General features: G+C 42.5%; 1 protein-coding gene across 3 annotated transcripts in view; it reads left to right on the plus strand.

The window, feature by feature from the left end:
- ERCC4 (ERCC excision repair 4, endonuclease catalytic subunit) overlaps nucleotides 1-16712 on the plus strand; it is a 60078-nt gene that overhangs the window by 14729 nt on the left and 28637 nt on the right. For all 3 annotated transcript variants that reach the window (XM_088474232.1, XM_088474231.1, XM_088474233.1), the window contains exons 3-4: nucleotides 2737-2915; nucleotides 8575-8755. In XM_088474232.1, the coding sequence (XP_088330358.1) occupies nucleotides 2742-2915; nucleotides 8575-8755 (355 nt within the window). In that variant the 5' untranslated portion in view covers nucleotides 2737-2741. The remainder of the gene's footprint in view (nucleotides 1-2736; nucleotides 2916-8574; nucleotides 8756-16712) is intronic.

The following is a 16712-nucleotide window of genomic DNA, read 5'->3' on the forward strand; positions in this document are numbered from 1 at the left end:
ATCCATATCAGATTGTCATCAGGAGATACAGAAAAGAAAACAGCGTCTTACCTTATAGACACTCTCCCAGCATGTGAACCAGTGAATCCCAGTGAAATCCCGAGCCGAGCAGGGGGCACATGGTGATGACGTCGTCGGCGCATCAATGCCGCGCATGTCAGTGAAACATCCCACCACCATGGAAATATATTACAACAATGATACACTGTAAAAAATGTACAGACCGATGCGTACAGTATCCAGTAATAGAATCAAGCATTCCAATGATAAATAGAATGAAATAAAGGGCCTGATTCAGAGCCGTTCGCTATTTGCGGTCGTTCGTTCAAAAACAAGGGGTGGCTATTCAAATGATCCATTCGCAAATTGCAGTCTGTTCACACCTCTAAGTCTGAACGAGCGAGCAAAACATACGCTCGTTTATTTGATAAAAACGCCCCCTGGCCGCTCGCACCATACGTCATGTCCGCTATTTATTAGATTAATCGAGTACATCGTACAGCGTATGAACTGCTCGCTATTCTTGTGGTTGGTTTTTTCAACCGCTATTTTACGAGCAGTTCTGAGTTAAAAAAAACTACTGACGTGGTCAATGACGCTGCTGTATTAATTATGCACTCCCTTAAAACGCCCGTTTTGACCTTTAAGCACGCCTGCGTTCGAATTCCACTCCCCCGTTTTCAAGCACCTTCCCCTGTTACCACCCACATACGCCTCATTCTGTCACTCAAAATAGCAGGCACTCGCTATATAGCGTACAAACGATTTTCGGCCGCACTGACTGGTTCGCGCATGCGTACTAAAAACCGTACGCATGCGCAGATGTGCGAACATCGCTCGGAACGAGCGTACTGCCGCTAGCGAGCGGCTCTGAATGAGGGCCAAAGTTCAGCATAAATATTATACAATTGCAATAGATAGGTGCAAAAGAAAATTACTGCTCTGAAACATAAATATGAAAAATCGTACTTATATAAAACCATATGGGTGATCATATAAAACTGTACAATCCTGAAAACATGCGACTGTTGGAACTCAAATATCTGCAAGAAATGATAGAGGGAGGGCCTCATTTAGACCTTTTGGAGTAATCACATCCAGAAAATGAATCCAAAAGGATTCTCATTTTAACAGGACCCTGTTTCTATCACCACCTCTTTTAAGAGGGCGTATGTGGTCGATCATTCTGTAGCGGAGGCTTGACAAATTATGTCCAGTGTCGACGAAGTGGCGGGCCACTGGTTGGTCACTGGTACCGCTGGTCAAAGCTTTTCTAATAGTGGATCTATGAACCCCCATTCTCTCCTTGAATTTGCGCGAGGTCGTACCTATTAACCCCTACATAGGTAAGACCTCGCGCAAATTCAAGGAGAGAAAGGGGTTCAGTGCTCCGAAACGTTGGTATCGATTATGTGACACCTTTTCAATATACTTACTTCAACAACCAGCCTCTGAGTGCTGCAGCCTTATTGCTTTGCTTCTCATCCATTTGTTGCTGAAGGCATCGGAGCCAGCCGTGTCTCTAAGGAGGAGTGTAGGACTGTACAAATCTGTGTGTGTATATATGTGTGTGTGTGTATGTATATATATATATATATATATATATATATATATAATGCAAACGCAGGGGGGGTTTCCGTCTGCCTGGAAACACCCCTCCCCAGCCCACACCATGACCACAATTTAAATAGTAATATAATGGAATTTTATCAGCCAGTAATAAATACACCTGTGCACCAATTAGGGGATTTGGAAAACATGCACTGTTAGGGATGCACTGCTATAGAGCCCAATGTGTACATATATGTCCAGGACAGTACTAGGTTCTTCTGCTGCTCCCATCCCCTGGAATGGTGGCCACATCTAAAATAAAAACATTTAGCTCAGGCAGGTTGGCCCTACTGCCGCATTTAATGGCTTACTGTGATCGCTGGTCCTGTATATGCTGGAATAATGACACACAATACACTTTGAATGACAAAGCTGGATAAGTGGTAATTATGCCCTCTTCATAGACTGGCCACACTCACTCTAAAATCAAGCATTTGGAAACCCCCCTCTAGAAATCCTGCGTTTGCCACTGATAGATAGATAGATAGATAGATAGATAGATAGATAGATAGATAAATATATCTATCAAAAACTAGGGAGCACACCATCGTGAATCAAATAACATATTGATTTATTTCAATCTCATTGAGAACACTCACATTGTCTCCAAATAAACAAGCATAAAAGTAAGGCTCAGGTGAACAGCGCACGGCTGATTGCAGGGACCGGGGGCATAAAATAAATAAATATATATATTATTTTTTTTGTGCAAAAGTTCTAGGTAGGTGTGGAAAAAATGCTGCAAAGTGTTAATAGTTTATTTTTATCAAATAACATAATGCAAAGTGAATGAACAGAAGAGGAATCGAAATAAAATCAATATTTGGTGTGACCACCCTTTGCCTTCAAAACAGCATCAATTCTTCTAGGTACACTTGCTATATTTATCTAAGAAATGTTATATATGATGTGTGTATGCATCACTAGTATATTATATGTGAATGCAAATATTGTAGTTTAATTATTCTGTTAGCTATTAATATATGTTATGTGCTACTTATGTGTCACTGCCAGGTATTGGGGATCAAGCAATGTCCACAGCTTATCAGCAGCTACAATATTTTCTATAGTTTAACAATCTGTGGCTGAACTGTGGTTACACCTTTTTTTTTGTTTTCATTGTAGTGTTTATGGCTCCCCTCCTGGAACATGAAAACCAAATCTTCCTTGATCTGTTTCATGAGGATGGGCTTGTCATCACTGCACGGGGACTTGGCATTGATCGGATCCTGCAGAACTTCCTGAAAATATATTGTGATCCTGGGAACCTTGTTCTGGTGCTAAATACCAATACAGCAGAGGAGGTATTACTAGCAACCCTTATCTGTAACCACGGTTGCATAAAATTGAATTTAAAAAAAAAAAAAAACTGATTTATTTCATTTTAAATCAGATTTTTTGGATTTAAATAAGATTTTTTTTAATAACATTTTTATTTTCAAGTAAACGTTTTACATTTTTAAATGTTTATTTAAAAAAAAAAAAAATCCTATTTAAATCAAATAAATCCATTTTTTTTTCCCCACTTTTATGCAACCCTATCTGGAACACAAACATGATTGACACCAGCCATTAGAACTGAACATAATAATGTATAATATATAGATAGATGTGTATAATGTACACACATCACTGATAACTATCACTGTAACAGAAAACCTGTTCTATACATCAATGACACGTACCACAGTAACTGAGGACCTATTGTGTACACACATCACTGATACCTACCGTTGTAACTGAGGACCTATTTTGTACATACATCACTGACATATACCACAGTAACTGAGGACCTATTCTATACACATCACTGACACGTACCACAGTAACTGAGGAACTATTCTGTACACACATCACTGACACATACTACAGTAACTGAGGACCTATTCTGTACACATCATTGACACGTACTGTACCACAGTAACTGAGGACCTATTCTATACACATCACTGACATGTACTACAGTAACTGAGGACCTATTCTATACACACCACTGACACATACCACAGTAACTGAGGACCTATGCTGTACACACATCACTGTCACGTACCACAGTAACTGAGGACCTATGCTGTACACGCATCACTGACACGTACCACAGTAACTGAGGACCTATGCTGTACACACATCACTGACACGTACCACAGTAACTGAGGACCTATGCTGTACACACATCACTGACACGTACCACAGTAACTGAGGACCTATTCTATACACATCACTGATACGTACCTCAGTAACTGAGGACCTATGCTGTACACACATCACTGTCACGTACCACAGTAACTGAGGACCTATGCTGTACACGCATCACTGACACGTACCACAGTAACTGAGGACCTATGCTGTACACACATCACTGACACGTACCACAGTAACTGAGGACCTATGCTGTACACACATCACTGACACGTACCACAGTAACTGAGGACCTATTCTATACACATCACTGATACGTACCTCAGTAACTGAGGACCTATGCTGTACACACATCACTGACACGTACCACAGTAACTGAGGACCTATTCTATACACATCACTGATTCGTACCACAGTAACTGAGGACCTATGCTGTACACACATCACTGACACGTACCACAGTAACTGAGGACCTATTGTGTACACACATCACTGATACCTGCCGCTGTAACTGAGGACCTATTCTGTACACACAAGCTAGTGTTGAAGTTAGAAGGTGCTAGATGTCTTGACCATGTCAAAATATCAACATTCTAAATATAGGTAACTGCACACTGTTTAACCTGTAGTCAAAATATAGGCATAACAAATGTCCACATGGTAAAAATTTCGACATAGTGTTCACTCTAGCTCCGGCGGCAGGCAGGGTGCTGGAGCTAGAGAGGGCACTTCCGCGCGCACCCGAAAATGGGGCGTGGCCATTGAAAAGGGGTTGTGTCTATAAGACATGTCCCCTTTTCGTCACTCTTGGGGGTGTGCCCGGCACTTACTGACACGCCGGGCAGCCCCCAAGCGCTGCTGACATGTAGAATAGATGCCAGGCGCATGCGCCCAGCGTCTATTCACCGGTGGTGACCGGGACACCGCACATTTCCCTACCCGCGGGACACTGTGACCCGTGGGTGAAGACGGCACCCGCAGGCTGTCTTAGCGGTGCGCTGCGTGGTGAGGGCAGGGCGCTTTTTGCCCTCCAGAAGGAGGGCAGGGCGCAGCGCCCCGCTAAAACAGCCTAGCGGGAACGCTAATTACTGCATCAGATATTATAACAGAGGGCCTAAATCATACATACATACATCACTGCATCAGATATTATAACGGAGGGCCTAAATCATACATACATCACTGCATCAGATATTATAATGGAGGGCCTAAATCATACATACATACATCACTGCATCAGATATTATAACGGAGGGCCTAAATCATACATACATACATCACTGCATCAAATATTATAATGGAGGGCCTAAATCATACATACATACATCACTGCATCAGATATTATAATTGAAGCTCTAAATCATACATACATACATTCATCACATTGATACATTTGATCTGGTCACTGCCAAGGCTAAAGGCCATTATTAACTTCTAATTCTTCTAGATCTCTCTGCTGCTTTTGACACTGTTGACCACTCTCTTCTCATACAAACACTACAATCCTTAGTTCTTCAAGACACAGCCCTTTCTTGGTTCTCATCCTACCTATCTAATCGCTATTTCACTGGTCACTTTTTTGATTCTACCTCCACTTCGCTTCCTCTATCAGTTGGAGTACCACAAGGCTCAGTCTTACGTCCTCTACTTTTCTCAATCTGTACCACCTCTCTTGGCAAACTAATCGGCTCTTTTGGTTTTCAGTATCATCTGTACGTGGCCGATACTCAAATTTACCTATCCTCCCCAAGATTTGTCACCATCTGTGCTGGCCCGTGTCACTGAATATCTCTCTGCCATTTCATCTTGGATGTCATCTCGCCAGCTCAAACTTAATATATCCAAACAGAATTAATTATATTTCCACCGGCCAATAGTAGTTACCAACGTGATATCTCTATTACTGTTGACAATTCAACAATCCACCCCACCCCACCAGCTCGCTGCCTAGGTGTCTTCCTTGACTCTGAACTGTCTTTTGTTCCCCACATTCAATCTGTCTCTAAATCCTGTTACACACATCTAAAAAACATAGCCAAAATTCGACCATATCTTACGCAAGACACTGCAAAAACTCTAATACACGCACTCATTATTTCACGCAGTGTCTATTGCAATAGTCTTCTTATTGGTGTTCCCAAAAACAGGCTCTCCCCACTGCAATCCAACAGGCTCTCCCCACTGCGTGGTTGATCTTTCTCACCAAACGTTCAGTGTGATCCACTCGGTCAGTCCCCTCATTGGCTGCCGGTCTTCTACCGTATTCAGTTTAAAATACTTACACTCACACATAAAGCTATTAACCAAACCACACCAACATACATCTCTTCACTTATCTCAAAATATCTTCCAAACCTACATCTCCGCTCTGAACAAGATCTGCGTCTCTCATCCCCGCACATTACTTGTTCCCATGCACGGTTACAGAACTTTTTTCAGGCTGCGCCCACCCTGTGGCATGCCCTCCCATGCACAATCAGACTTTCTACTAGTTTCTAAACTTTCAAGCGTACTCTGAAAACTCACCTCTTCAGACAAGCTTATCAGATTCCAGGACCGCCCACCTAACTTTTATACAGTAGCTCCCTATCTAATACTCTCTTCTTATAGTAAACACCTATCACATCTTCTCTTTCTTCAATTTAACATCCTCCTAACCCTAGGCCAACTTTTCAGTGTGATTGGATTATACAGCCCACCAAGAACATCTGCAATCGGGCTGGACCAATTTGCAATATATAGCACCTATCCATGTGTATCAACACCTATTTCCCTATAGATTGTAAGCTTGCAAGCAGGGCCCTCTTACCCTTATGTATGTCTTTTATGTATGTATGTATGTCTTTTACAAGCCAGTATAATGTTAATGTTGATTCAAATTGTAAAGCGCAACGGAATTTGCTGCGCTATATATGAAACTGTTAATAAATAAATGATCACTGCATCAGATATTATAACAGAGTGTCTAAATCATACATACATCACTGCATCAGATTTTATAAATGAGGCTCTAAAACATACATACATACATCACTGCATCACATATTATAACTGAGGGGCTAAATTATAAATATACAACAATGCATCAGATATAATAACTGAGGGCCTAAATCATACATACATACATCACTGCATCACATATTATAATGGTGGGCCTAAATCATACATACATGCATGCATACATACATCACTGCATCAAATATTATAACAGAGGGCCTAAATCATACATACATACATCACTGCATCAAATATTATAACAGAGGGCCTAAATCCTACATACATACATCATTGCATCACATATTATAACGGATGGCCTAAATCATACATACATCACTGCATCACATATTATAACTGAGGGCCTAAATCATTCATACATACATACATCACTGCATCACATATAACTGAGGGCCTAAATCATACATACATGCATCACTGCATCACTTATTATAATGGAGAGCCTAAATCATACATGCATACATACATACATCACTGCATCAGATATAATAACAGAGGGCCTAAATCATACATACATCACTGCATCAGCTATTATAACTGAGGGCCTAAATCATACATACATACATACATACATACATCACTGCATCAGACATTATAACTGAGGGCCTAAATCATACCTACATACATACATCACTGCATCACATATTATAACGGAGGGCCTAAATCATACATACATACATTACATATTATAACTGAGGGCCTAAATCATACATACATACATACATACATATATACATACATCACTGCATCACATATTGTAACGGAGGGCCTAAATCATACATACATACATACATACATACATTACATATTATAATTGAGGGCCTAAATCATACATACATACATACATCACTGCATCACATCTTATAACTGAGGACCTAAATCATACATACAATATGTGATGCAGTGATGCATGTATGTATGATTTAGGCCCTCAGTTATAAGATGTGATGTATGTATGATTTAGGCCCCCAGTTATAAGATGTGATGTATGTATGTATGATTTAGGCCCTCAGTTATAAGATGTGATGCAGTGATGTATGTATGTATGATTTAGGCCCTCAGTTATAAGATGTGATGTATGTATGTATGTATGATTTAGGCCCTCAGTTATAAGATGTGATGCAGTGATGTATGTATGTATGATTTAGGCCCTCAGTTATAATATGTAATGTATGTATGTATTTATGATTTAGGCCCTCTGTTACAATATGTGATGCAGTGATGTATGTATGTAACGGAGGGCCTAAATCATAAATACATACATTACATACATACATCACTGCATCACATCTTATAACTGAGGGCCTAACTGATAAATATACAACAATGCATCAGATATTATAAGTAAGGGCCTAAATCTTACATACATCCCTGCCTCAGGCAATATAACTGGTAATGCAAATAATGTGTTTAGGGTTTGGTATGGCTGATGGAAATTACAATGTTGACCAGCAGAAGTGTGACAGCGGCATGTGGAACCTGACATGCCGGGCATCCTAGTACTGCGCTATAGAGCATCGTCACCATCTCGCCTTTACAACTTTAAATGATAGTAACATCGTGTTTTAAATTTGTAAACCAGAGATGGTGACAATGCAGTACCGCGCAGGACTAGCATGTCTGGTTCAATATGTCGCTGTCCCCCTTCAACGTGGTAACTGTCAATCAACCTACTACATCCCTTTGTTCATGATTGATCTCATCCATTACTGTATAACTGGGAATGCAGTTTTTACACATACAAGTGAGTAATGTTCTATATTTTGTCATTATTTATGGAGCTATTTTACGATTATTTTTCTTTTAAAGGAGTATCTTATTGAACAGTTGAGATCTGAAGGAGTTACCCATTTGCCGCGCATTATCACCAATGAAATTGGCAGTGGTGAGCGCTATGATGTGTACACCCAGGGTGGTGTATTGTTTGTCACCAGTCGCATCCTTGTGGTTGATTTCCTCACTGATAGGATTCCTGCCAGCCTAATAACTGGTAAGTGTTCTTTAGTACAAGGATGTGAAGTGAACCTAAATAATAAAAATATAAAGCATGTGATTCAAAATTCACAAAATACTGTAGGAATGTAACTGAACTTGTGTTACCTACCTCATCTTTCCCTAATCTACATATACCATGTTCATTCTACATAACATAGGGGGAGATTTATCAAAACATGGAGAGAGATAAGTGGTGAAAGATAACTTGCCAACCAATCCGCTACTAACTGTCATTTTACAGGCTGTGCTTGAAAAATGACAGTTAGAAGCTGATTGGTTGGTACAGATAGTCTATCAAATCACTTATGTTCTACAGAATGGGCGAGATACTTTGTTTGTAATAGCCCATCATCAGTCCTTACTGGACAAATAATTTGAACCTTTGAGAAACATTTGGATGGTCCTGATTCGCAAATACTCTCTCTCCTTCCAAATGTAAGAAAATGATCATTCCAAGTGTGAACAAAGCATCAATTTCAAAGTATCAAACACATTTGGTATTGTGACATCAAGCCGTGTGAAATGACATGTCTTCTAGTAATAATACTTATGAAGAACAGCTCAGAGACCATCACCAACCTTGCAGTAACATTGCTGCAGAAAATGTATTGATTTGTCCAGCTAGGAAGGCAGGTCAGTAGAATCTTAAGTATTGTTTTTTTAATTGATGGTGTGTATCTCCCCATCCTTAAGGGGATTAGACTAAACAGAACTGTAAAACCTCAACCATCAGGCCATGCTTTCCCATCAGTGACACCCGACATAATACCGATCTCTCCTCCAATAGCCACTCCAGATGGCCATATCCATTGTACTAATTACTATGGACAACTATAGTAACCAAGATCAGCAGCGTTCCTGCAGCATCTGTTCATATGATGAGTCTAACTATAAACACTTTATTGTGCCTTTCTCATTTTTGACATTTATACTACCAGTTTATATACTGACATTTATAAACCTATAGGTTTGTGATATTTATGCATTTGTATCAACTTGTACCATTATATTTTGTAGGTTTTCTTTTGTTGTTCTATTGTGTTTCCATGAGATATTACACCTATGGGCCTGATTCAGAGAAGTACGCAATGCCAATATTTACGCAGATTGAGCGATTACGCAGCGCAACAATTGATTAGTGATTACGCTCACACAGAGGAATCAATTGCAAAGTGAATGACAGTCAGCGTTTGGGGGAGGGAACGGGGTGGTTAGAAAAACGCAGGAGTGTCTGATCGTTTCAGGGCATCCATAAATTAGCCAATGCGTCCTTGCTCGCAGCAGGAGATTCCTCTGCATGTCTGGAGGCCCGCTTTGTCTGCAGCATCTTAGACTCACTCAAAGGCTGATCTGCGTTCCATGTTTCCGGTTTTGTGCGTGAGCGATGGCTGTGAGATGCTATGCGTGTGCGTCTCTGGGCACTAGACGGCGAGTGAGTCATTGGCATATTTTTGCAGCTGCGTTCCGTGTGAAATTGCAGCTGCGATGGCATTAGCATACATCTCTGACTCAGGCACTAAATTATGTTCTGTGTTTTCTATTTTCTATTGTTTTTGAGGGATGTTCCTGTGAAACAACTGGTAGGATCTGAACATACATAATATTAATATACTCATGACATCCCAGACCAGATCCTTTATTTTTAATTATTTCGGGTTCCTTACACATACTAGGTTTGATGCAGATTCGAACACATTGTTGGTCATAAATGGTCTCATATTGCCTGCACAGAGCTAAGGGCCTGATTCAGCAGAGAACGATGTTGCAAAGCCGGCTGTGCAATTCCGTCCTCCAAAAATGCAAATGCAGCAGGAGGTGTCTGCATTTGTGATTCCAGCGTTGCTACCAAAGTCGCAGCCTGAGATCACCATCGTGACCATCGGGTCCTGTTAGCCTACGAGACCAGTAAGTTTGCTTCCATGGACGCAGATCCCGGCCTTGCCACTCCCGGAAAATGGGGGCGAAACACCCCCGTTGGCCTTCACTGCCCCCACACTGCCCTGCAAACGCCTCTGCCTGGCAATCAGACAGAGATGTCCGTGTGTAGTTGTATGTATCTCTGCCACTGGGCCACCGCTGTCCATACGCTCATTTTCATAGCCTTCATTATTATTAGTGCACACCTACCCCAGCCCTACCCCTGATGTAAACGAAAGCCAGCAAACAATACATGTGCATAGTGCGCAGTGACATCAATATGCCCTCTAGCCTGTGTGAGAACAACGGTTACAGCCAAGTTCCGCATACTCAGCCACAAGTGGAGATGTGCCTTAGATGTGAATGATTGCTTCGCCACTAGTGTACGCTTGGTTTCATAGCATGCGCAGTGTGAGTACTCTCTGCCAATGGATTTGTATTCAACTTTACATCTGAGGGTAAACTTAAGACTCTGCACAGCTTTTTTATTAATAATGTTAGACCGTTCAGGTGGGGTCCTAGTAGAAAGCTAAGATACACACACTGCCCACATACATACTGTATCCAGCAGTACCCAATCTAATATAATAATGATATATACATTGTGTCCAACATGTGGTTATGAACACATGCCAGTGAAACATAAGAACAATGAGTGCTTAGGAACTAACCAGTAACTATAGTTGTGTCTGTAATTATCAACTAACTGGAGCCAGGAAGTGGCACAGTGCCAGTAATTGCCAACTGCCTAGAGCCAGGAACCTACTTGTGGTCACCAGGTTGCCCAGAACCAGGAATTGGCTGTGGCCTTGTTCTTGGCCAGGAATTGGTGCCAAACCTATAATTATCAGCTGACTGACTATTACAGAACCAAAAACTAAGTAGTGCTGTATATGTTATTACCAGTTGCACAGAGAGAGCTAGGACCCTGGAGTCAGAAACTGGTGATATACCTGTGATTTCTGCCTGTGTCCCCGAACATGTATCCCCACCAAAAGCTACAATTGCTATTTCATCATACAGTAATTGTATATTTGTATGGTGCTACAAATTCTGCGGCATCCGGATAGTCAACATATAAAAAATGCAATGCAAGGAGTAAATACTAGCTGCTTTTGCATGCAGCCGCCCACTAATGCTGGACAGCTTTATTTTTCCAGTGCAATGTTTGAACACATCCCTCTCACATCTACATCTCTCTGCACTAGGAGCAAAGTTACAAGCTTTTATTTTGATTTGCTCCCAACTTAGAAAAGCCCCAAGTGGGCTAGACACGAGACATACAGTAAGTCAGTGAGGACATTGCCTTATGACAGCTTACTATCTAGATACCTTATTTATCAATTGTGCACAACACTTATTAGAAAGAAATGACGTACCATGCATGCCAAAACAAGCTTACAATCTATCATGATACCCTTAATGTATCAAACTGTGTAATATATTGAAACTTTAAAACTAATAGATATAATAACAACTATACAGTCAACACTATGTCAGCTCTTCCCGAACAGCTAGCTCCACAATTCCATCAGCACCACACGAGCTGCTTTCATATATCCTGCTGTCTGTCTGCTGGCTCATTTCAGGGAATAGCAGCAGGAGATTTTAGCTTTGTTATACACATTATGATTCACATTACAAGCGCCTATACAGGGGCCACTCGCTTACATACATGCACTTCTACTAACTAAATAGCCCTGCAGCTCATTCAAAGCTGTTTTCAAAATCTCCTGCTGCTTAGCCGACAACATAATTTATTTATTGCACCGAGCCAGGCAGTGGGAGATTGAAAACTGCTTTGAATCTCTGGATTCTCATTGCATGTTGCTGTAACTAACCTGCGCCATGGAGTTTAGCTTTTAGTTTTCTAACTCGGCGCTACATGGCACCTGACTTCATGTAGTGAATAACATATGATATCGCCCAGGCAGCAACATCACTAAAACCGCTTTCAAACTGCAATTCTGTTACTCTTTGGTGCCTGTAATGTAATGGGGATTGCATAGCTGAGATATCCCGCTGCTGTTTCTTGAATAAAGCCAGGGAGATCCCGTGGAGCTGGTTACAGTCCGTATAGGTGTGTGTAGTGGGGTCACATGCTTCCTGAACCAGGTGTGCTGCTGAAGACAAGTAATACTTGCCCTAGAATATATATGTGCTGGGTGAGTCCTACTTACCCTTAGCAGCGAAGTTACAGAGCTATTGTAAAATACAATGCAGCCCCATCTAAGACCCTATGGCAGAGGTTCCCAAACGTGGTCCTCAAGGCTCCCCAACAGTTCAGGTTTTAGAGATATCCATGGTCGAACACAGCTGACTTAATTAGTACCACAGTCAATTTGATTTAACCACCTGTGCTCAACCATGGATATCTGTAAAACCTGAACTGTGTGGGGAGCCTTGAGGACTTCGTTTGGGAACCTCTGCCCTATGGGGTTTATTTACTAAAAGTCGATCTTAATCGATTTACAGTCGATCAACTTCAATATTGTGTTTCTGGGGCTATACCACACTTTTACTAACAGACTATTTTTTATTTGTTTTTTTTTAAGAATTAGTAAATGTGAGATTTAGTCCCAGAAACACAACATCGATTTTGATCGTTCTTCATCAATTTTAAATCACTTAAAATCGACCTTTAGTAAAATACATATATGTCCTCTTGCACCTTTTCCGCTTGTGCGGCAAATTGCGCCACACAATGCGCGAGTCGCGCACCCGCTAATGGGTAGGTGCGCTGCGTACGCACCCGCGACTCCATAGCATTGTGTGGCTCGAACACAGTGCACAGCATGGCGTACCATGGCAGCCGCGGCTAATCACATGGCGTGAAGCGTGTGCACATGTGCAGCATGAGTGGCAAAGATGCTAAACGACACATGTATACCTCTATGTATCACAGAGAGATTTGTAGTGACTAGTATACATTACAGTTACAGAAGTAATATTCAGAGAGCATTCTGCAGACCGCGGACAATTATACAACATAGACCCCATATTTCTGGTGGCTGTGTACTGCAGACCCTTCATTTATGTAATTGTTTCACTGTTGGTTCCTGTTCACTGATTGAACCTTGTTAGGTATTTCATATTTCTTCTTCAGGGTCCATAGGGCTCCACAGGGAAACATTGAGGTGTAGGTGGGACCTGGAGGGCCGGACACCAACAGCAAAGCTTTTCAATCCCAGGATGCTCTGGTCCTTCCCCCCCCCCTATACCCCAGCCCACAGCCTAAGGGCACTCCACTTTCGTTGGTGTCTGGCAGGAGCTGGACCATCATTATAACAGGGGGCTGCATTAAGCAGCCCAAGCTTTTATTTTATGATTTCATCTATTTATATTTTTTTACTATCCTCCGGACGTTTATTCTGCCGCCCCATCATCCCTCCGAGGTGCCGTGACTCCAAGCCTGTGCTAGGTACTCCCAGCGGGGCTCCGAGGGGGACTAGCTAGCAAGCTCCTCGGACCCCAGACTGCAGCCTGGAATTCAGGGGACAGGTAAAGCGGAACCCCATTGGCGGGGCCCTGCATTGTTGTGCAGTCTTGCCTCTGGTCTCAGGAGACAGACCTGAGTCGCTGATGTGGACACTGGTGCACCCACGACTCCACTAGACCACCGGGACATATAACATACTGGTGCAGAGCATATGTAAGGAGGCCAGGTGGTTAATGTCAGCAAGGGGAGAAGGTGCTGTCCCTGCAGCCCCTCCCCCAGTCCAGGGTGCCATTCCACTTTGGTCTTGGTGTTCCCTGGGCTGCTCCTCCTTCACCCTCCGCCCACCCAGAGACGTGCGGCAGCCGTTTTCTGCAAGCAGGTCTTCAGGAACGCTGGGTCCAATCTCCCTGCATACCTCTCCCACGGGCCAGGTCCTACAGCGCTATATCCTACCAGCCACTGTGGTCTGTGTAGTTTATTTTAGTGCCCCATTGTAAACATGTAATGTTTTTCTGCGTTTGCATGTGACTTGTGATAGCGCTAATCTCTACTTTCTATACTCTACAGCTTATACCTTACCCTTTGTTCTACTATATCCTGACATACTAAGGTATAGGGGGTTCATTGTACCTCACATTTCCCAGATACTTGTGAGTGCTATCACATACTTCATAAAGCGGTTGCATGCTACACTGTGCCACCTTATCCAGGCTGTTAACTGCACTGTATCATACTGTGTATTTTGTTGTTCTTGTGGCTATGGCTGGCAGAGGAAAGAATAAAAAGCAGCCTGATACTGTTCATCCTACTCTGGTGTCTTGTAAGTCCTGTTCTGCGGGCTTAGCTACAGAGGACCTCATTCAGGATGGTCTAATTGCTACACAGCCCCAGGCCCATCAGCCCCGGTGTCCCTCCCTCAGGACCCACCCTGGGCTGCCTTTCACAAATGCTGGCAAAACTTGCAGACCAAGTAGCAGTCCCCATGGTAGCTCCCCCTTTGGGATGGCCACAGCAGGTAATCCCTGCAAATCCTTTGCCTCCCCCATGAGCAGACGTACTGTCTACCTCAGTAAAGAGTTTGGCTAATACCTCTCCGTTTTTTAGGAAAATGCTGCAAAAAGAAAAGCTTTTACCTACTAAGCCTACTAAAGGTACCATGATATTTTACCATGATATTTTTCCACTCCACACAGTTATCTGATTCTGAGATATCACCTGGTGAGGCAGAAGCCGCAGATCTCTCTCATTCTGACTCTGTCTCAGGAGGAGCCACCCTCTAAACTAAATATACCTGCTCTTGTGAGAGCCGTTAAAACTATTCTACAAATAGAAGAGGATGAAGCCGCTCCTAAGAAAAAGCACGCACTTTTTAAGCGCCAAAAGGTTGTTTTACCAGAGTTTCCTCACTCTGACCAGCTATCTGATCACATGAGTGAAGCTTGGAATAAGCCCGGTAAAAGGTTTCAAATTCCAAAACTGTTCAGTTACTTTTACTCTCTTCCAGCTACTGATTGTACTAAATGGGAAGTTCCCCCCGCAGTGGATTCTCATGTAACACGTCTGGTTAAAAATGCATTCATACTGCAACCTCCTTGAAGGAGACCACAGATATAGAAACTTGTCATAAATCTATACAATAGCTATTATCCGAAGAGACTTTTCCTCCTGATGCTTTAAGGGAACAGCTGTCCTACATATCTCACATTACAGATGCAGCCCCCTACTTAGGTGAAGCAGCTATGGATATGGCTCTCCTGGCCTCCAGGATATCTGCCACTTCGGTAGTAGCCCACTGTATTCTTTGGCTACATTCCTGGAAAGCAGATTCAGAATCAAAACGGGGCTCTAGAGTCTCTGCCTTATGCAGCACCCTACTTGGTCCAGAATTGGATAAAATTGTGACTACTTTGGCGGCTAACAAGACGGCGTTCCTGCCCTCTGCATATAATATAGAGCCTCAGACGTCATCCTTTCGGTACATTCGCCCTCAAGCAAAATCCAACTGTCAGTCTTTTCCACGACAGCAGACATCAACCAAGGCCTCCAACCCTAGAGCCAAACAGGCCTGGGCTATAGATGTCCACCTACCAAGTCTGAGGACAAGCCTACAGCCTGACTGCTCGGATTTCTCCCTGGGTCTCCCAGGGTGGGAGGCCGACTTCAATTCACCCAGGTTTGACATTAAACCACGTCAGATGCCTGGGTAAGGGAAGTGGTCTCCTAAGGATACGCCTTCTCGTTCCTGAAGTGACCCCCCCAGCAGTTCTTTTGCACAGGACCTCCTGAGTAATAATTTGTGTCCCCTCCTCACAATGGGGCAAGGGCTATTATTCTACCCTTTTCTTAGTTCAGAAGCCCAATGGGTCTCATCCTATCCTCAACCTCAAATCTCTGAACAAGTTTATCAGGGTGCCCAGGTTTCATATGGAAACCCTCCGTTCCATTATCCTATCTATGTAGCCTGGGGATTTTATGGTATCTCTAGACATTCAGGACCCTTACCTACATGTACCTATAGCGCCCTCTCATTAACAATATCTCCTGTTTGCTATACTACAGCAATATTACCAATTTCAGGCTCTGCCGTTCTGCCTGT

The sequence above is a fragment of the Taudactylus pleione genome, unplaced genomic scaffold, assembly GCF_031769625.1.
Source record: "Taudactylus pleione unplaced genomic scaffold, aTauple2 ptg000149l, whole genome shotgun sequence".
Taxonomy (NCBI): Eukaryota; Metazoa; Chordata; class Amphibia; order Anura; family Myobatrachidae; genus Taudactylus; species Taudactylus pleione.